Below are 20743 nucleotides of genomic sequence, written 5' to 3' on the forward strand. Positions count from 1 at the left end.
TGATGCAGCAGTGAGGAAACTAACTACGTTTGCCTTGCAATACTATAAGACTAAACCTCTGCTTCAAAACCACCTTAGACAACTGTAGATTGTTCATGAGGTAAAAATGAAGATGTGACATAATTGAGAATTTATTGGTCTGAGCAAAGGCCAGCAGCTAGGAATAAGGGTATGAATGCAAAGGGAACAAGTTTTCTTAAAGTAGATTTCATAACACTGACATAGGATCATAACCAGGTCACATGTACAACAAACTAACATTTTCAAGCAGCTCTAGAGGTCCAACAAATGATGCATTCTGATAAAAATTAACCAAATGTTTGAAGACTAATACAGAATATATACTTAAAGAACTTTTACAGCAAATGTTTGAAATGCAAGCTTGAGTTGCAATGCACTGTACAGTATGGAGAAAAGTAATATCTAAACATAATTAACTTCATAATTGGTATTGAATACAGTGCCATTGTTTCTGACCTAGTGATCCTTGTGAAATGACAGCGCCACAAAATATCTTTTTTATATCTGTTGATACAAAATAAGTAAAACAAACTGAGTAATTTGTACTTTTCATTAAGGCAGTACATATGAGTTATGCACGGAGACACCTGCTGAATATAACCTGCTACTTCTTTCTCAGATCATTTTGATGAGTACAAAAGGTGCAGAATTGTCAAAACAATGTGCACAGTTACAAATTTGTAACATGCGGAAGCTGGAAGATCTTTCCACAGTAAAGTCAACAACACAATGTTGCAACAGGCTCCGTACAGCCAATACCTAGCAGTCCCTAAACTTGAGTAACTAACATGAAGTCATTCAATGATATGAAAGTCGCAACAAAGCAAAGTTGATAGGGCAGGGTACCCCTTATTGTAGTGGTAGCTAGGCAGGTGGACTTCACGTAATAGGCTATAATATTTGACCAGACTTGGTTATTATTGGCTCATATCCAAACACCCACATCATCAACTTCTATTCCACTTGTACAACTGTCACAGCATGTCGGTCCTTCTTTTATTGTCCGTTTTGCTTCAGCCTCTCCAGCCGCTGGAGCAAAGCATTCCCAAAGGCTTCTCTGTAACCCGGACTCAGCGTGTCCAGAAGCGAGTAAACAGTCTCATGATACTGGGTGCTCAAATCCTCGTCCACTTGATCGAAGGCATAGCCCACCACCTGTTAGGTAGAGTGATTGATTGTAAAACTTGGTTTGAGGTCTGAAACATAATGAGCAATAAAACCAGAAACCAGTGTCTCACTTTTAGTGCATCTTACCCTTAGTCCTGCCTCTGTGAGCTCCAGACAATACCGGTTTCCCTCCCTTGTTTCCACGTTTATGTAGGCCACGTCTGACGCACTGTTGAGACTTTGTGACACGTGCATTTCAGCGACGGCAAAAAGTACATCATTGACGACGGCTTCTGCCTCCAATCGCATGTCCTTGACGTCACCAAGCTCAACACAGTCCTCATCAAATGAAGAGACGATGATGGATTCCTCGGGCTGGCAGTCTATCTCCATCCCCTATAACAGAACAACAACATTATTGACTGACTCAGCTGAAGCCCAGACTTTCCTGCATGCCATTAAAACTTGCTGACTGACACCATGATAGAAAGACTTCTCCATGAGCACACTTCAGAAACCCTGCAGTTAACTAGGACTGTGTCGGAACAAGCAGCTCTCAACTGTCATGGCAACAAGCTACATCCATTGCACTCCTGTAAAGTACTATCTATACTGTGACTGTAGTAAAGTAAGAGAATGTCTTTTTAACTACACGTGTAATATTTGTTCAAAAACCTATAAAAATATATATTTGTCCAGCTTAGCAGGGCTGTGGCGGTATATCCTTTATTTCCTAAAGGCCCATTCTCTAAACAAGAAAGGAGAACTGAAACAAACATGCATCTGACTCTTCTGTGAATTCTTTTTTTAAAATGCAGAGTGGACTATTTTTAATATCTAACGCCATTTCTGAGTACTTGATTGTCTGAGGAAAGGTTAAACCATGCTTTGAAGGAACTTAACTAACATACTGGACCCACTTAAATATTTAACTAACTTTCTGAACTAAATATAGTTGTTATAAGATAACATTACATCCAAGTTGGCCCCTACTTGGTTAGCCGTAATTCATCAGGGCACAGAATCTCCGAATGGTCCAATGTGTTCCCAGAGACAAAGAATGATGTTGTCAGCAATGCTTCCCAATGCTGAGTTGGCTTTGTTTTTTTTCTGTCTCATCCTAAAAATGCTTAAAGCAATAGAGAGCTGAGGCCTGAGCACACTGCTATGGTAAAGTGAAATCCAGTTTGCGGATCTGTTGCCATATAATCCCAGTCATGTGGTACACCATATTATTCCACTGAAAGAATATAGGCCATTTATATATATCCACATTTTCTGATAAATACAGTTTTCTGAAGAATACAGTGATGCACTGTGCACCTGCTAGGTTATCCTTCAACATTCAGATGCTGCTTCACTCAAAGATCACTCTAAATATAACAGGCTGCTAAATGCAGGTTAATCAATGGCAGTCCATATACTCCATGGAAATAAACCACTCAAAGTAACACCTGTTCCAATTCTACACACCCACTATTTGTGCTCCTTAGCACTTGTCAAGTTGAATCTTGTTCACTTATGTCCAGGGGCATTCTGCTGTGCATTCCTGCATGTCAGCTGTAGCCTGTTGCTTCACATGTGGCTTCGTCATCATACATTCTGTTGGCTGGACGCCTGTATGGGCAATGAGCCCTTGTCAATGTAACCACTGACTGGGAACAACAAATCAACACACTGATTAAATGATAGCTGAAGACCTACTGGCACATACAGTTCCATTCAGTAGTGGAGGAAGTAAAAGCAGCAATACCACAATGACAAAAAATAATAAATTACAAGCAAAAGCACAGCATTAAAAATGTTACTTAAGTTAAAGTACAGAGGTATCATCAGCAAGTTGTACTACTGTACTTTAAAGTATCAAAAGTAAAGGATTATAAATGCAGAAAAATGTCCACTGTGAGCATTATATTATTATATATTAATGTACTGGATTATTATTACTGTTGCATTCATGTGTATGTGGCATTTTATTGTTGTAGTTGGTCAAGGTGCTGATTTTATGGAAATACTCAAGTACCTCAACTTTGTACTGAAATACAGTGCTTGAGTAAATGTGCTTAGTTACTTCCCATCACTGCTAGTATTGCATCTGTGTTACCGTCCACAGCCCATGGAATAACGTCAACGTTACATGTTAATTTATACAATTAAAAAGATCAACATCACAGCGACATCTTGAGGACTCCGAGGAGCCTTCTTGTATAGCTGACTGAGGCAAAATATGTCTGCTTACTGTTCCTTCAGACATCATAGTTAGTACTGAATCAATGTAGGAGTGGGAGTTTCATGCAAATGCTATAATTCTGCTCATTCATATAATCAGCTAGACTGAAGCTGTAGCAAACTTAGATGGCTAACATGGCTAACATGGCTAACACTTGCTACATTTTGGTGTAAACTCTGGGAAAACTAAGCCACTGGTTAACGGTAACAAAATTAACCGCTCAGTGGGCCATAAACGTATTTCAATCACTCTGTTTATATTTCAAACGTGCATATTACGTATAATTAAAAACAGTACTCAAACGTTGGTTCTGTTTATGTTAAAATAATGATTTCTAACCAAACTGCGTTCATTTTTCTCACCTCCTCGCTGGTTGTGTTCTTCCGGCTTGTGGAAGCTTCCAGCCCCTCGGAGCTCTCCGTAGAGAAGGTTCAGTCAAGTGAGCGTCAACTGACGTTAGATAAGTAACAGTTGTGGCTCAAATTTGTGGACAACCAGAGACTGAAGTCACATTAACGTACGCTGCGCCTTCTTTCTAGTTTATCTGCTTCGTGTTTGAATAACTACCTAAAATAAATCTTGATCCAAGAACTGCCCCGTGCACTACACAGCGCCGCCATGTTATGACATCATTGGCTAATCCCACCCCGGAGTGTGTAGGCTCAATTGGTGCGGAGTCATGAAAGTGTTTGTAAACAACTCAGTCAGAAGGTAACTTAAGAGCTGCACTAATATCTTCTACTCTCTTCACATACTCATGCGTTTCGGCATATCGCGCTGGGGTATATATGTATAGAGTTTTTGTCAGCGTACATCTCAGAGATAACTTGAGAAAGGTTGGATTTTAGGTTAACAAGCTAGCTAACGAGCGAGCATGTACCGATACAACCTTAACCTGACGTTAGCCGGCTTTGCTAATGTGGTTCATAGGCTAGCTAACAGCGCTAGCCTCGCACTTGCTAGCCGGCTAGTTAGCTAAATTGCATGCCTTTGTCTAGCCAGCAGTCAAAGCGCTGGCCCCCGTCTCTTGACTACGATGACAGCTCTGTTTAAGTAAACATAGCTAAGGGTAGCTGTTGACTAGCAAGTCTGTGGCATGCTATCAGTTATTTCGCAAGTGCGTTTGGCTAACAGTTAGTTTACATTGGTTCCAGAATGAGGACAAATGTATGCTTAGAATAACACTAACGTTATCTGGACATTTTATGTTGCACTATATTATAATGCTACTCAGGACCTAAAACTGTCTGTGTCTTAAACTGACGGATTAGTGGAGCTTGTTGTTTTCGGATGTGTTGTAAACATATTGTGTCAAGTGTCAAATTACAAAGGGTGCACCGTGTATGTCTTTCCATAGGCGCAGCAAACTGGAGTCGGACCAATTCCCACACATATCCCTGAGTGTCAACACATCCTCTAAAGTGTCCCTAATCTTGGGATATGAAGGGTGTTTGAGCTCAAGATTTCTCAATGTCTTTAAGTCGACAGGATGACATAACAGTAACACCAGTGATTAATTTATAGCTGTTTGAGTAGCTATAGCATTCCTGCTGCAGAGCCTCAAGATCCCTTTCATTAGCAGTGTACTGTTCACCTATTGAGTTAAGATGCCTTGGCCATTTTCGGAGTCCATCAAGAAACGGGCCTGCAGATATCTCCTGCATAGGTACCTTGGCAACTTTCTGCAGGAGAAGCTGAGCTTGGATCAGCTCAGTTTAGACCTCTATCAAGGCACAGGATCACTTGCACAAGTGCCATTGGATAAATGGGTATGTGTAGTGTTACCTTTGTGGCAGGAAATACAACAGATCAATTTATTTGATTTAAACACAGAATCTGCATGAACCAAGAGACGTTTCACCATGTTTTCTTGTTCCTCAGTCGCTCAATGAGCTCCTAGAGACAGCAGATGCCCCTTTTGAGGTAATCGCAGGGTTCATCCAGACAATTTCTCTAACAGTCCCATGGGCAGCACTGCTGCAGGAAAACTGTGCCCTAGAGGTCAAGGGTTTGGAGATGGTGCTCAGACCAAGACCGAGAGTGGGTAAGGAGAGACTGCATTATGTGCCACTACAACATCATATGTGAAAAAAGGTTTTAGATAGATGGAAAAAGTTTGAGAAAATGTGTTGTCATATTGTCACGTGAACAAGTTGACAACTAATTTTATTGAAAAGTAAATGACTATGTCACCACTGACTGTTCTTCCAGCATCTGGCACTGAGCCCATGTACTGGTCCAGTTTCATGACGAGCAGCATGCAGCTTGCTAAAGAATGTCTGAGCCAGAAACTCACCGACGATATGGGAGAGAGCTTCCAGCCTTTTGAGGGATTAGAGAAGTTTGCAGAAACAATAGAGACAGGTGCATTATGTCTGTACTGTTGGGCAACATTTAAAGATGTTTACCTGTGTAGTATTGTGTAAAGTAATTTCTCTTAATGTCCTATCTTGCAGTTCTGAGAAGAGTTAAAGTGACATTTTTGGATACTGTTCTCAGAGTTGAACACATTCCAGAAAATTCTAAAACTGGAATCGCCCTTGAGATTCGAATCAACAAGTAAGTTTGGACAGGCGATATGACAACAGACAATTTCCGAAAGGCTAGAATCTACTTAAAAGCTGTGCATTATTAATTTCCTCTCTTCATCTTAATCTAAAATCTCTAATCAATCAGAAAGGAAGAGACGTAGATAAGGGGAAGCAGACAAAATACTATTGAATATTTTTAAGAATTGAGTAGTGAATTATAAAAAGAGCTGCAGCTAAATGTATGGAAGATGTCTCTAATTGTCCCTAATATGTAGTACATGTGATGCATTAGCTTTCACTGTCATACTGCAGGTCCTTGTCAAGCTAATTGTGTTCTGTGGTTGCTTTCAGGATTGTTTACTGTGATGAAACAGGCGAGGAGAGTTCAAGCGTGAATGTGCATCAGCCAACCACATTTGCGCATAAAAACTTGCAGATGCAAGGCATCACAGTATTTTGGGATGAGTTCTCAGATGTGTCCCGTGCTGGTTGTAAATCTTCACCCACTCCAACGGTTGGTGTAGCAAGTCTTGAAAGAAATTTGGCATAAAAGAGTTGTATGTATAAGCCTTTTTAAAAGATGTTTATCTCTTGTTTTGCAGGAAACTGAGCCAAAGCTCTCCCCTAGCTGGAATCCCAAAATAATATGTGAGCCTCATCCCCAGTTCACAGAGCCAGTGTCCTCTACTACACCCTTTGAACCTGTGCAGGTTGGGAGCCTCGCTGGTAAAATAGAGTTGTCCCTCACTCTGAAAAACAACTTAGCTATGCCTGGAGCAAAGGTAAATGAACCATTTCTTAATTACAAAATATAATTTACTCAATATTATGAACTATGGTGTAATTAACCAGGGTGTTTTGCATGTTTTGCATTTCAGCTGGATGTTGTTGGACATATTGATACACTTATTATTCTGCTGTCCCCACGGCAAGTTCATCTTCTTCTGGACTTGTGTGGAGCTTTCTCTGGTGGAGGTGAGCAGAACATTTGGATCAAATAGGGTAACAATGTCACCAAATGAGTTATTTGGAAATAGAATGAATAGAGGGTTTCTTGTTCTTTGTGTGAAGGTGCACAGGAATGGGCTAAAGATAGAAAGAGCCGACCCATACAGCAAGAGGATGAGTATCGGCTCCATATGGAACTGAACCGCTGTCTGAAGAAGGAAACAGCCGTGCCAGGAACAGACCCCGACCTCTTTGAGAGCCAGACCACCAGAACTGTGTCTAGTCGAGGTTGGACTGAAACACCATCCTCTAACCTCTGACCTTTCTGAGAAATCAGATGTCATGCTTGCATTTATCTAACAAAATGTGTTCTTTCTTTCTTTCTTTCTTTCTTTCTTTCCATTATGTGTTTTTTTCCCCAACACATCTGTGGTTGGTGTAGATGATGTGTTCTTCTCCATGGCAGACATGGACATGTCTCACAGCTTGTCATCTCTTCCTCCTCTGGGTGAACCACCCACTGTTGACTTGGATTTGTCGCTTAATAGCAACTACTCTGCCTCCCCAGGAGAATCTCCCTCTGGAAATGCAACAGTAAGTCTTCAACTCTTTGACTGAAATTTAATGTAGGTGAGCGTTGGTGTTCTCAGGGGTTTGGTTGCAGTGCAGTGTAATTGAATCTTTATACAAAATTAGGAGGTATACAAATGGCTTTTTTTATATGGGTGTTTTAGTTTGTGTGGTAAAATTATTCCAAATTAACTGCTTTTCTTACATTAACTGACATGATATCTGTGTTTGGAGGCTCTGTGGGATGATTACATGGATGTACCTCGACAAAGAGAGAAGCAGACTAATGAAACTCCCGTCCAGTCGCGGGATTCACAACTCCCTCAAAAATTACTGAGACAGACTTGTAAGTATCACAATCTATCGGTATATTTTTACAGAGCTCTTATATATTAAACTACTGCATATTGCTATACATATTACATGGCCATGTGCTTTAGACAAGGTAAGGTGTTTGCAGGTTTTCATCCAAAGGAAGGAAGGATCAGCATATGTATGTGTGGTTGATCAGCTGGTGAAGTGTTTTGTTCTGTGAAAACCTGCAAACAGGCAGCCCTCGGTTGCACGTGGTTATCATTTCACCACAGTGAAAATGAAGTATCTGTATGTTTATCTGCCACTGTTGTATTTCAGCCCATCCATCCAAAACCCACGGTGATGAGTCAAGGCCAGAGCTGGTGTTAAGGTTGACACTGAGTAGCCTGGCTGTCTCAGTCCTCCACATCGACCCGCTGCCACCACCAGATGCTACTCCCAGTCCCCTTGGCCCTATGGCTGCGCACTTTTTCAGCATGGTGGGCCCCGGCCATCTCGCCCCAGCTGCTTTCCTTCAGTCTCGGACAGTGTTTAACCAGGCTTGCCCCCATGACCATCTCAGGTGCACTTTTATTTTTTGCAATTCCTGTTGTGCAACATTATACTTGGTGTCTTATAGGACAGATTTGTCATTTAAGTGTTTAATGTCTGTCTGCTCTGGGCTTATATTTGCAGGTTTGTGGGCCAGGGCCTGAAGATAAACTATGAGCACTGTCAGGGATCCAGCCTGCGGACTTTTAGCACTGACGTCTCCCTTAACCAGATGGAGTTTCTGGAGTGTCTGTTCCCCTCTGAGGCTGTCCGTGGAGGCTCCCAAAGAGGCATTCAGTACACTGAGGTTAGAGTTTCAAGCCTGAGCTAAGCACATTTTGCACTGCACTGAGCTTTGGTTGGTTAAACACTGCATACACATTTAGCACGTCTGAAAGTTGCAGCTGGCAACTTTAAGAGTGTTTTCTCACTAGTTTCTCTGTCACACCTCAGCTCCTGACATTTGACACCGCAGCCAGTGCTGATGCACCACTTACCACCTGCCTTCACCTGCTTTACAAACAGGCTGAGCGCAGAGGCCCTCAGGTAACAACATTTATTAGTCCAATGTGAAACCACAGTACTATCACTTGACACTCAAACACATTATCGTTGTCGGGCTTCTACTCAGTCAACCCTTTGGTTCTCTGTGCAGGGCGGCCAGGTTCGTCTCAGCACCATTCCCAGGAAAGCTGAGATCCAGGTGGAGCTGGGCCCCGTGCGCTGTGAGCTAGACATCAGCATCGTAGACCGTCTCAACTCATTGCTACAACCTCAGAAGCTGGCCACCACAGAGTTGATGGCCTCCCACTTGTACACATCCTATAATAAACATGTCAGCTTGGTAAGGGCGTCCCAAGAATTATTAATTGAAGATTTAAACTTGCATATTTATAGGCTCTACAACATATATCTATTTCTTTGTCTCTTTTCACTAATTTCACAGCATAAGGCCTTTACAGAGGTTTTCCTTGATGACAGCCATACTCCCACCAACTGTCATGTATCGCTGACTGTCAATGCTCCAGTGCTGGGCCTCGCGATCCGCTTTCCCATCCCTGACCTGCGCTCAGATCAGGAGAGGGGCCCTTGGTTCAAGAAGTCCCTGCAGAAGGAAGTACTCTACCTAGAGCTGGAAGACCTTGAAGTGAAAACAGAGTTTATGGGTGGCAGCTCTCCTGAACAAACCAAAATGGAGCTCACTTTCAGGGAGCTTGTTGGTATGTGGTCTGAAGGAGGGGGAAAAAACATCTTGACTTTCCTCTGAAGATGTTTTTTTTAACTGAGATATTGCTTTTTATTTGTTTGCTCTGCACAGGGAAGTTTCAGGAGGAGCCGGATCAACCAGCTGCCCGATTCCTTAGAGTGTCCCACACCATGGATGGAGACATGGCAACATCTGAAAGCGTAAAATTTGATTGGCCGAGGTAAGTTTATCTAGCCAACCTCAAACTGATCTGTCCGTTCGGGAAGCATCTCTCAGTGATATTAAATCTCTCTGAGCAGGGTCGTGCTGAAGATGAACCCCACTGCAGTCCACTCAATCCTTGAGCGGGTGACTGCTGAAGATGACGAGGGGGCTGAGGACCATTCCCTTGAAGAGGAAGAGGAGGAAGGGGCTGCCCACTCGCTGAAGGATGTGTGTGACTTTGGGAAACCAGAGCCATCACCTTTTTCATCACGAAGGGTTATGTATGAGAACGAAGAGGTAGGTCATGGCTAAAGGGCCCCATCAAAACGATTAATTTTCAGCCACCTCCTACCTCAGCCACCTATATATTAATATTATTACATTTCTTAGTGTAATAAATAATAAGCATTTTTCCTTTGAAACAACAAGTAAATGCACTGGAGCCTGAAGCAACTGCTAAATGTATTGGCTTAGAAATGATCCAGGTCTATGATTTCTATGTGATTAATTTATATAACTCTGTTCTCTTTATACAACTAGTCAGTCTCAAAATTGACCCAATTTGGTGTAAGAAAATTAATAACACTTCTGTCATCAATGCACAGATTTGTTTGATATTAAGAAAACCTTCCACAAACCTTCAATTACTTTATAAGTAATGTTGCAGCACAAATATTGCCATTGGTCTCAAGCAGGTGGACTTTGTGCAGGTGGACATATATTTGCATTCAGGAGCGTGGGTATCCTCTGGTTGATGTATTAAAATGCGTGACAGATGCGTCATTATGCAAACAGCAACATGAACACCTAACCTGTTGACAAAGCAGGTAGTGACAAGCGATATGTTTAGAAAACCTTTTTTCTTTTTTCTCTTTTTCAAATTCCAGATGGTCATTCCTGGTGATGTCGCTGAGATGACAGAGTTTCAGGAAAAAACCATGAACAACTCTCGCTTCATCCTCGAGTTGTGTTTCCCCAATGTGCAATTAGTACTCCCCAGCAAGACATTTTATGAAAAACTACACAACAGGTACGGAATTTCTAATATAAGATTATCTTATGAGATAAGAAAAGTTTGAGTTATACAGAAGACCAGTAAAGCAATCAACTTCTGAAACGTGAAAAGTGTTTTGTAGTATCTGTAGCACTTAGTGTTTCCCCATTTTGTTGTTTGAATACATGTTATATTTCAGCGGAGACGGCTCTTGTTGACAGCCAGCTAACTGTGGTCATACCCATGGAAGACTCCTGTAATAAGATACTTCACCCACAATCCTTGTTCCATACATAAAATGTATATTCTCAATATATTAGGATAAACAATGACCTGCTGCTGTGGGAGCCCACTGCTCCATCTCCAGTGGAGACGGTGGAAAGCATGCCATATGGAGTTGGTCTCTCTGTCGCCAGTCAGTTGATCAACACTTACTCTAAAGACAGCTTCAGCCAGTTCCACTCTACTGGTCCCGAGGGTGAGACGACAAAAAACATTCCCCATGAATTTGCATTAGGTCAGACTCTTATAATTGTGTTAGAAATGTGAAGCCATGTTTAAACATCATAAACATGCTTTGTGTTTTCAGAAGAGACCAGTGGGTCAGAGGAGGAGACCATGCACTACTACTCTCCTGCATCTGACCTGGGCCTCAGGTCTCGGAAGAAGAAAAAGCCCAAAGCCCAGAGCAAGACCTCCCAGAGCCTGTTCTCTGTCATCCTCAGTGTCAACCATGGCCTGGTGGCTCTTCAAACTAATGCAAAGGTAAACTCACATCCTTCTTGGTATCACTTACTATCCTCACAGTTTTATTCAGACATTCCTAATATCTTGTTTTATGGATAGTGGGATTGAGTTTCCATGTTTTTTTTTCCCCAGAAGGAGGATAAAACGGTACTGAAAAACAAACATGGCGAGTTCTGGCTGGAGGTGAAAAATGCTGTGCTGTTCAGTGTGACGCAGTATGAAGGCTATAAAGACCAACACTACATCTGTTTCCACACCAGTAATATTTGCATGTATCATCAAGGTAAACCAAGAGAGAATACTACTCTACAACTATACTGTGTCCACATCACTGTTGTTATGTCATTCATGTACTTATGCCTCATTCACTGGCGCCTCACTCTGTTAACCTGCTCAGGACTGGTGGATGGAGGCACCTCTGTCTCAGACATCAAGTTGCCATGCAGGACACATCCCCACTGGTTAGAGCCAACCATCTACCAATCAGAGACGTCTCCTGAGAGATCCTCAACACCCTCAGAGGGCATTGGTCTGGAGGCCCGCAGCATGGTGTCTGTCGCTGTCAAAATCTCATCACAGAACGCAGAGCGCAATGTCAAGGTAGGGTACCCAAATCAGTGACAGGTAAAAGGCCACGCTGGCTGGCAGAACAGCTCCAGTTCACCTTGGTATAGATTAGCTGTGTTTGATTGCTGAAATAAAAAATAAGAGAGATCTATTTACTAAGACAATCTTGGTATGCTATTGTTGTGGACTCTTGACCTCAAAAGACCTTTTCATGACCACATTTGCCCTGTAGATGCGGCTATTGTCAAACTGAATTATTTTTCTTGATCTACTCTCTAACTCAAACCCTGACCTTGCCATGTAAGGGCATGGTAAATAATAAGTGAGGCCCATTTAGTTTTCACACCCATGCCATAGTAATCAAATAATGAGCAGCTGAGTCAACATTTTTATGCTGGGAAACACCAGGAAACATATATTTCATGTAATAACTCATTCATTCAAGTGTCTCCCTTATTTGGCAGGACTGGTGTTTAAAGTATATCGGTCAGATTACTTTTTATTTTCTGCTCACTGTGGTGCCTTTTTATGCAGGAATTTCTGGTTGCTGTTGGAGTGAGAGGAGCCACCCTCCAGCACAGAGTGGTCCCTCCCAGCCTGGGCTGGTATGATCAGGTAGGCCAAGATGGAGCTACTACTCTTACAAAAACCTCTTAGAAAAATTATTTCACATAGACGTTCAGAGAGCATTTAAAGAAAATATAATGTAATAAAATCCCACATTTCTAATGTAATCTCTCAGATTGTTGACTTTCTGAATGTTTCCGATGAGCCTGTATTGGGTTACGCCCCTCCTACGTCTGTCACCACCCTACATTTACACCTTTGGAGCTGCTCTCTAGACTACAGGTAAAGTAGAATTCAGACTTCCCACTAAGTAATGAGTTATTTGATGTCTGTGTCTGTATTCTAATGTGACATTTGTTCTTCTCCTGACAGACCCCTTTACCTGCCACTCAGATCACTGTTGGTTGTCGAGACTTTCAGCATCTCCAGCAGTGTCTCTTTAGACCTCTCTTCCTCAACACTCAGGTATGAAAGGGCGACTGGCTTCGTCGCTGATGCAAAATTGAGAGACGCAATTGCAACTGAGTTATAGGAAAATGTGTCTTTGCTGAGTGTCATATGTTGTGCACAGGATCATTTTGGACGAAGCGGCTCTGTTCCTCTCAGACAAGAGTAATGCTGTCTCTGTCAATCTAGTGCGTGGTAAGTTGACTTCAGGGATGATTTTGAAGAAACTTGAAATGTTTCAGCTTTGACCAATGTTTGCTTTTGTATTTTTTGTCTCAGACTATGTCCAAGTGGTAGACATGGGGACATTAGAGCTGAGGATTACAGCTGTCAAACCTGGAATGGATGGAAAGTTGGTAAGAGTTATCTGCTTCTAAATTACATTAATGTTTTAAACGTTTTCTCTGGAAAATTATGTTCAAAATGGTTTTTCACTGTCTCCTGGGTGATAGTCAGAGCCCAGATTTGAGCTGCGCTGCTCCAGTGACGTTATTCACATCAGAACGTGTTCGGACTCCTGTGCTGCCCTCATGAACCTTATCCAGTATGTAGCAAGCTATGGAGACTTACTGCCCCCTGCAGAACCAGAGGCCAAGCACAGCAGCACCACACAAAGGACCAAGGTCAGCAGTAACACAGACGTTCCCCAATGTTACATAGTTACAATAGGATACAATAGGATTTCAAAACTCAACCGGTCATATGTGCTTAGTTTGAGTGTGTTTCTGGACAGGCGGAGTTACCTAGCCGGCCCACATCTCAGACCCCGTTGCTTGCTGAGACTGAGCAGCAGATGTTGCAGGATCTGATGAGTGAAGCTATGGAGGAGACTGACGGGCAGCACGCACCAGGGCTGCAGCAGAATGGTGAAGACTTTGTTCAGTAAAGATGAAAGTTTTAGCTCCATGAATGATATGATACTTAAAGACTTGATTCCACACATCTATAGGTGCACATGAGGAGCGGAATCAAGACCATGACCCGCCTCGCTCAGACCTGTTTTTGTTCCCGGATGAGAGTGGGAATTTTAACCAAGATTCAAGCCCCACTTACCCCATGCTTCACTCTCCTCTCATCACTCCTGTCCCTACCCTGACCCAAGAGACGGACGACTTTTGTATCCTGGAGACACCAGGTTCCAGAGGGGAGGTCAGGATATACTCATTCATACAGTTATGGCTTTGTAACAGAGAGGCTGGAAAAATCTGTGTTGCTCATGGTTAGCAACATGTGTTTCAGGATCTGGATCAGGAGCCAGTAGTGAAGCTGCTTACCTCAGACCCTGTGGAAATCAAAGACGATCACTTCAGTCAGCCTCTAGATGGGGGTGATTCCAGCCGCGGAGCCATGAACTTTCCCATCCCAGAGGTGCGCTACCTCATCAAGGAGATCTCTGTTATCTGGCACCTCTATGGTGGGAAAGACTTTGGGAGTGCAACTTTCACAGCCTCTCCTGCTAGAAGCCGGGGGTGAGCCATTAACATGTAACTAAGCACATTTAAAACAACGTGTGCACAAAGGGAAATAGACTTGTTTTAATTTTGATCCTTTTCTCTGCCTTGCAGATCTACACCCCATAGCTCCCCGTCTCAAACTCCAGTCAGACAGGCCAAGGCTTCAGGACGGGCAGGAGGAGGAAGAGGAAGGAACCCTGACGTGCTGATGGAGATACAGCTCACCAAGGTAAAGTTCCTCTTTGCCTGGAATGAAGGTTTATTTTGGTTCTCTCATACAGATTGCATGAATACATTTGGGTCCTTTCTTCACCATTTATCAGCTTTTCTTTTACCTTTTCTCAAGGTGAGATTTCAGCATGAGGTGTACCCACAGGCCCAGGGGGCTTCTGGGCCAGGGATGGATCAGCCAGTCTCCCGGCAGGTGTTTATTGTGCAGGACTTGGAGATTCGAGACAGACTGGCTACCTCACAGATGAACAAGTTCCTCTACTTGTATTCTAGCAAGGAAATGCCCCGAAAAGCCCATTCTAACATGGTGAGGAGGGCAACACACATCACATTAACCAAGTCAAGTCTTGACCTGGTGTAACTTCTTGTGTGCTTTTGCTCTTAGTTGACAGTTAAGGCACTGCACATGTGTCCTGAGTCAGGCCAGGCTCCCCAGGAGTGCTGTTTGCGTGTTTCCCTGATGCCTCTTCGCCTCAATATTGATCAGGTAAAAGACTCATATTAAGATACGTATCAGCATCCTCTGTAACATTTCTTAAGTGACAGCCTTGTTTTTTGTTCGTTTGAAGGACGCACTGTTCTTCTTGAAGGACTTCTTTACCAGTCTTGCTACTGAAGTTGAGTTTTTCTCACCACCTGCTCAAGAAGGTAAAATTCATTATTCATCAAGGTCATTCTTCAAGTGCCTCAAACCCAAACATCATTTAACATATCCCTCACTTTCAAATGCTGGCTCCTGATAATATTTTGTTCTGCAGCTGTCTGTGTTTCCACAAAAAAAGCGGCTGCCCCAGAGATCTCCTGCAGCTTCTCCAAGCATCCTGGCAGCAGCCAGGACCCGGCCCCGATCATCTCAGTGCCTGCTCAGAGACGATTGAGCCACAATGGTTTCTCCACATCTAGCAGGGCGGAAGTGAATGACAATGAAGCCTCTGCTCCTTCCTTCACAGACCAGCCCATCTTCTTTAGGTTAGTGTTCCTAAATAATGAAATACTCCTTTGAAGAAATAATTAAATTGCTTTTCTGAGTTTGGTACCGTTTCCTTTTCCTAACAGGGAGTTTCGATTTACCTCTGAGGTCCCCATTCGCTTAGATTACCATGGGAAACACGTTTCAATGGAGCAGGTACATGGTCAAAGAGGGCTATGTTTTAATTCCACATTGTTGTATTTGTGCTTTATGAATAATTTTTATGACTGCTCTGTTTCAGGGAACATTTGCAGGGATCATTATCGGGTTGACACAGCTTAATTGTTCAGAGCTGAAACTGAGGCGCTTGTGCTATAGACAAGGGTATGTTTATTATTTGATATCTTGGACTTGGCCAATTTACACACCACAATACATGATGTATCCCTATCAAGTGTGTAGTTCACTGTTCACAGAGAACTAATCATCTTTCCCAGGACACTAACATTTGTCTGTATTCCAGATTATTAGGTGTGGATAAGCTGTTTTCTTATGCAATAAATGAGTGGCTGAATGACATAAAGAAGAACCAGCTTCCAGGACTGCTGGGTGGTGTGGGACCTATTCACTCTCTGGTACAACTAGGTGAGTACAACATGTATCGGATGAACTTACATTTCACATAGTTCTTTACTGGTTATCATAAATGATAAAAACAAAACAATTGATATAATGAGCTGGAGCGTCTACTGCTTAACTTTGTATTACTATTGACGCATTAATTTTATTTATTATTTTATTTTATTATCATTATTTCTTCTCAGCATTTCCCTAGTATACTGCTGTGTAAGCCATTTACAGTGTGAGTTTACTGATTCAGGTGTATCTCTCAGGTAATGTATTTCCATGTTTTGTTCAGTTCAGGGATTCAGGGACTTGGTCTGGCTCCCGATCGAGCAGTACAGGAAAGATGGCCGAATAGTCCGTGGGTTTCAGCGCGGCACTGCCTCCTTTGGCACTTCTACTGCTATGGCTGCTCTGGAGCTCACCAACAGGATGGTGCGGACCATCCAGGTAAACTAACTTAGAAGTCTGTATTCACTACTAACGCCTTCATCAGACAAATATTTACTTGAGTGTGTCTTTTTCAGGCAGCAGCTGAGACGGCCTATGACATGGTGTCTCCAGTGCCTGATGAGAGAGACACAAAGAGGATAAAACGGTTCTCCCATTACGGACTGGCTCATCAGCCCGTTGATCTGAGGGAAGGTGTAGCCAAAGCCTATACTGTGGTGAAAGAGGTGAAAAAAAAATCAATATTCTCACTTCAGTGACATTAATGGAAAGAAACTCTGTTTTTAATGAGGACTTCATGGTGTTTCCTTCCACAGGGGCTCACAGACACGGCGCTGACCATCTACGACACAGCCACCCGGGAGCACGAGCAGCGTGGGATGACGGGGGCAGTGGGTGGAGTTCTCCGCCAGCTGCCACCAGCAGTGGTCAAGCCACTCATTATGGCCACTGAAGCCACGTCAAATGTCTTGGGTGGGATGAGGAATCAGATTCACCCTGATGCACGCCAGGAGGAGTCTCAGAAATGGAGGCAGGGCGAGGAGTAATTCTTATTGCCATATGGTACCTGAAACCATGACTGTGCTGAAGCAACAGCGAGGAAATGCGTTGGCATTTCTGAAGAGGAACATCTCAGAGGTGCATATGCAGCCCTGGTGTAAATAAGATACTATTCATCTCGTGGCAATTTGAGCTACTGTGATTCAGCTTGTGTCAGCTTACCAGTTCCCTCACAGTGCCTTCATGGTTATCAGCATTGTCCAGCTGTACGTTTAATCAAAGGGATGTATGAAGAGTGACGAATCCATGAGCCACATTTTGTCTTTATGTGGATTATGTTCTGTTGTGGGATAGACAGTGGCATTATAGGTATAAAATCATAACAATGAAGTAATAGGCTGTTGTCTCATGAGGCGCAAACATTTGCTTAATTCTCAAACAGCTCTGTTTACAAGTTGTGTGTTGGTGCGTTCTCTTATCTTACTTGTTGTCAACAAACACTAATATTATAGGTGTAATGACCCTTAATTTATGTAACATGCACTGTATGTGGGCCTTGTTATTTACTGTAAATATTCAAAATGTGTAACATTTCATGCAAATATAAGAGAACAAGTGTAGAAACTGAGTGTGTTACAGCTGTGTAAAGTTCTGTAATCAGCACTTTTAAGTGACTTGAAAGGTTATTTGCTCTAATGAATGACAGATGGGAAGATGGCCCAAATTTGTTATAATGTTTCACAATTTTATTTTGAGCTGTGATCAATGTTGTGTAAGCAGCTGTTCTGAAAAGCTGCTTTTGAAATTTAAAAACACTTTAAACAAATGGTTTATTGCCAGTCTGCTGCTCACATTTTCAAATAGTTGACACAAACTTGTACAAGAAACTGTATCTACTCAGAATCTTGAACTAAAGTCTTAATATCCTGCGCAATTGATTTTTTTAAGTGTATGTTTGAATATTGATATTTGGCGTGATATGTTGTGTTGCCGACATTTGATTTGCCCATTTTCTTGTTTAAGTGGACAGAATAATATTTCTTGTACATAAGTGTACAGGTGATTGAAGAATTTGTATTAAAAGCATGAAAGGGAAATAAAAATGGTTAAATCCACCAGAGTGTGGTTGGGTGTGGTGTTTGCTTTTCATAACTGAATGTAATGGACTTGGAGGCATTCCTATATGTTACATCTGCAGCCTTCGATCTGAAATAGGAGATTTTGACAAAAAAAACAATATTAAGTTGTAATGGATGGATAATACAGTATAGAAAAAAAAAAATTCTTCATAAAAATACATTTATTTTGATTCGCAGCAGGTTAACGCTTTTATTCTGAACAGCGTTTGACGCGAAGAATTTTATTTTGAAATATGTAAGGCGTTAAATCGGAAGTTGTCCTTTTGCCATGGAAACAAGGACTAATTTCACTCTGTTGTAAAAGTTGTCAGTGTCAATTATCCGCTGTTTTACCTGTGTTGATACTTTGAGGCGATGGCGGACGTAGCTGGTGATTTGAGCAGTTTTTCTTTTGAGGCTGGACTGACTGAGGAGGAGAAACGGTTACTTTACCTTCGCGCACGCGCCGCTGGGCAGACGTTTTGCGGCTGCGCACACGCAGTTTTCCTGTGTAAACTGGTCCAGTCACTGAGGTAAATTATCTGTAGGTCTACTTAAGGTGTTTGCGACACACAGGAAGAACTTTACAATCAGCTTTAGCATACTTTATGGTACTGTTTTAAGTCATTCTGATTGGTGCACGTTTACTTGTAGATGCATCATCAAAAGTCACACTGCAAACTCATCAGGAGGAGACGGCGACCTGTGCGTTGGGATACTTGGGTTGGGTCATATGGGGAAACAGTTGCTCCTCTACCTCATTGAAAAGTCTGGCATCAAACCATCTCACATTAAGATCTCCGATAGGAGACCAGAATCTGCAGGTACACCGGCAAAATAAGACACTTCAAGCCACTCAGAAATCCAAATCAAAGTGAAACAGTTTAATTTATAAAGATTTTGGAGTATTGTGTATAAAACAGGTGTATGTATGTAGACTGAATTTAATTTCAGTTATGATTTTATACTTTTTATGACTTTCATACGTAAAATATATAATGCTTCACCAAAGATGTATGCATAAACCTTTTAATCCAGATGTTTATAAGGGTCTTGATGATACATTAATGATGAGCGAATTAATGAGTGAATTGATTTAACTCAGTTGCACCTTAAACATACTTCCGTGTATACCGAAAAAGTCATACTTATATACTCAAGATCCTGTGCTTGTGTTTGCCTTGTTACTTTCATCATTTCAGTGGGATTTATCCAGACAGGAGTTGAGTGTTTCTTCGACAATCGCAGACTGGCGGCGTGGGCGGACGTCCTGTTCCTCTGCTGTCTGCCCTCTCACCTCCCCAAAGTCTGTGCTGATCTCCGCTCTCACCTGCCAAAGCGCTGCCTTGTGTACAGCTTCACCTCAGGTGTGCCTGTCACCAGGTACCACCACACTACTCACACACAACAAAGATGTTGCTGTTAGTTGATTTTCAGTCACCGAATCCCTCTCTTTTGATCTGTGAATTCAGATTAGCACAGCTCCTTGGACACGACTTCATTCTCAAACCTCAGTATGACTTTGTTGCTTGCGACGCTGCAGATGTGTGGCTGTCCTGCACTCATCTGACCACGGCTTTGACGGATCCTTTGCTGATTGAGGCATCGTGTCCTCTTAAAATGAGCGGTATGTCATATTTCATTATTGCAGACTTCTACTTCTTCCTCAGAGCATGCATTTGAACTTGAAGCTGAAGATACAAGGGAAAGCATTTGAAATCTGGTGCAGTGAGGCTTCGCACTTGATTTGACATTATTTATATTAATCAAGTTCTCCTCATGTATATTTAGGTGGCATTTCTCTGGGTCTGACCTGGGTGTGTGCAGTGTTGTACAGCCTGCTAAATATCTGCACCTCTGCCAGTCTTGGATCCAGTGATGCTCTCTCTCTGATCAACAGCGTCCTTAAAGAGAAACAACCACACGCTGTGGAATTAAACGCTCAGAGTTTCATCAGTGCATCTCATGCATCTTCCATTCTTGCAGAGGAGTGAGTACAACGCTGTACAGCTCAAGAATAGATATATTTCTGTAATGTTAAGCTGATCCAGAGAATAAAATGTAAATCCCACTCATGGATCAAACAGTTGCTTTTCATTGTAGTGCAGATTTAAGAGTAAGAAACAAAGCACTAAAATAATGTTATGTTTCTACTTTTTTTTCTCCTGAAGGCCTTTTCCCTGGATTTCTCTCACTGACTCCCAGACCAAGGAGACACCACTGCTGTGCTTTCTATCAAGCAGTGAATCTATGCAGCAGTGCTTCTCTGCAGCATACAAATCAATGCAAGAGACACCAGTTACACTCTAATGTAAAACCTAACTGTATATTCTCTAACAATGTCTTAGTTTAAAGTTTGCACACACAAATAATAATGCAGGCTAAAGCATGCAAGATTACATTTGAATAAATTTGTATTTTGTAATAAACTTGAAGATAGTGTTTTCAGTATTGTGGTTTTTCATATTT

The 20743-nt window shown here is 42.2% G+C and overlaps 3 protein-coding genes across 3 annotated transcripts; 2 read left to right on the plus strand and 1 right to left on the minus strand.

The window, feature by feature from the left end:
- Window positions 1–113: 113 nt before the first annotated feature.
- gskip (gsk3b interacting protein) lies at window positions 114–3968 on the minus strand. The gene is made up of 3 exons (XM_070920652.1): window positions 3721–3968; window positions 1276–1524; window positions 114–1176 (listed from the first exon to the last, which is right to left on the minus strand). The coding sequence occupies exons 2-3, from the start codon at window positions 1519–1521 to the stop codon at window positions 1018–1020; spliced, it is 405 nt and encodes a 134-aa protein (XP_070776753.1). The 5' UTR covers window positions 1522–1524; window positions 3721–3968; the 3' UTR covers window positions 114–1017.
- A 997-nt stretch (window positions 3969–4965) lies between these two features.
- On the plus strand, window positions 4966–18271 carry atg2b (autophagy related 2B). The gene is made up of 42 exons (XM_070919890.1): window positions 4966–5127; window positions 5240–5402; window positions 5570–5722; window positions 5815–5917; window positions 6241–6403; window positions 6492–6671; window positions 6768–6858; window positions 6961–7125; window positions 7280–7431; window positions 7642–7753; window positions 8041–8284; window positions 8398–8560; window positions 8707–8799; window positions 8909–9097; window positions 9200–9473; window positions 9572–9680; window positions 9760–9961; window positions 10552–10694; window positions 10979–11136; window positions 11248–11423; window positions 11538–11688; window positions 11803–12005; window positions 12507–12587; window positions 12715–12821; window positions 12912–13004; window positions 13111–13181; window positions 13266–13342; window positions 13439–13609; window positions 13720–13852; window positions 13936–14135; window positions 14226–14455; window positions 14552–14674; window positions 14792–14978; window positions 15057–15158; window positions 15241–15341; window positions 15503–15640; window positions 15728–15797; window positions 15883–15965; window positions 16105–16226; window positions 16501–16655; window positions 16733–16882; window positions 16973–18271. The coding sequence occupies exons 1-42, from the start codon at window positions 4966–4968 to the stop codon at window positions 17201–17203; spliced, it is 6174 nt and encodes a 2057-aa protein (XP_070775991.1). The 3' UTR covers window positions 17204–18271.
- Window positions 18272–18649: 378 nt separating this feature from the next.
- Window positions 18650–20584, plus strand: noxred1 (NADP-dependent oxidoreductase domain containing 1). Its single transcript, XM_070921061.1, has 6 exons — window positions 18650–18807; window positions 18929–19098; window positions 19477–19657; window positions 19747–19901; window positions 20066–20264; window positions 20446–20584. Exons 1-6 carry the CDS (start codon window positions 18650–18652, stop codon window positions 20582–20584), a joined length of 1002 nt encoding a protein of 333 aa, XP_070777162.1.
- Window positions 20585–20743: the final 159 nt, after the last annotated feature.

The sequence above is a fragment of the Enoplosus armatus genome, chromosome 15 (genome assembly GCF_043641665.1).
Source record: "Enoplosus armatus isolate fEnoArm2 chromosome 15, fEnoArm2.hap1, whole genome shotgun sequence".
In the NCBI taxonomy this organism is placed as follows: domain Eukaryota; kingdom Metazoa; phylum Chordata; class Actinopteri; order Centrarchiformes; family Enoplosidae; genus Enoplosus; species Enoplosus armatus.

Excerpts from the sequence above, each read along its gene's own strand:
- noxred1 (XM_070921061.1), top strand. The coding sequence starts at position 18,650 with ATGGCGGACGTAGCTGGTGATTTGAGCAGTTTTTCTTTTGAGGCTGGA. Across the intron at positions 18,808-18,928 it reads AAACTGGTCCAGTCACTGAG|ATGCATCATCAAAAGTCACA; the intron begins GTAAATTATCTG and ends GTTTACTTGTAG. Across the intron at positions 20,265-20,445 it reads TCTTCCATTCTTGCAGAGGA|GCCTTTTCCCTGGATTTCTC; the intron begins GTGAGTACAACG and ends TTTCTCCTGAAG.
- gskip (XM_070920652.1), bottom strand. The coding sequence starts at position 1,521 with ATGGAGATAGACTGCCAGCCCGAGGAATCCATCATCGTCTCTTCATTT. Across the intron at positions 1,177-1,275 it reads TCACAGAGGCAGGACTAAGG|GTGGTGGGCTATGCCTTCGA; the intron begins GTAAGATGCACT and ends TCTACCTAACAG.
- atg2b (XM_070919890.1), top strand. The coding sequence starts at position 4,966 with ATGCCTTGGCCATTTTCGGAGTCCATCAAGAAACGGGCCTGCAGATAT. Across the intron at positions 11,689-11,802 it reads TATTTGCATGTATCATCAAG|GACTGGTGGATGGAGGCACC; the intron begins GTAAACCAAGAG and ends TAACCTGCTCAG. Across the intron at positions 15,641-15,727 it reads GACCAGCCCATCTTCTTTAG|GGAGTTTCGATTTACCTCTG; the intron begins GTTAGTGTTCCT and ends TTTTCCTAACAG.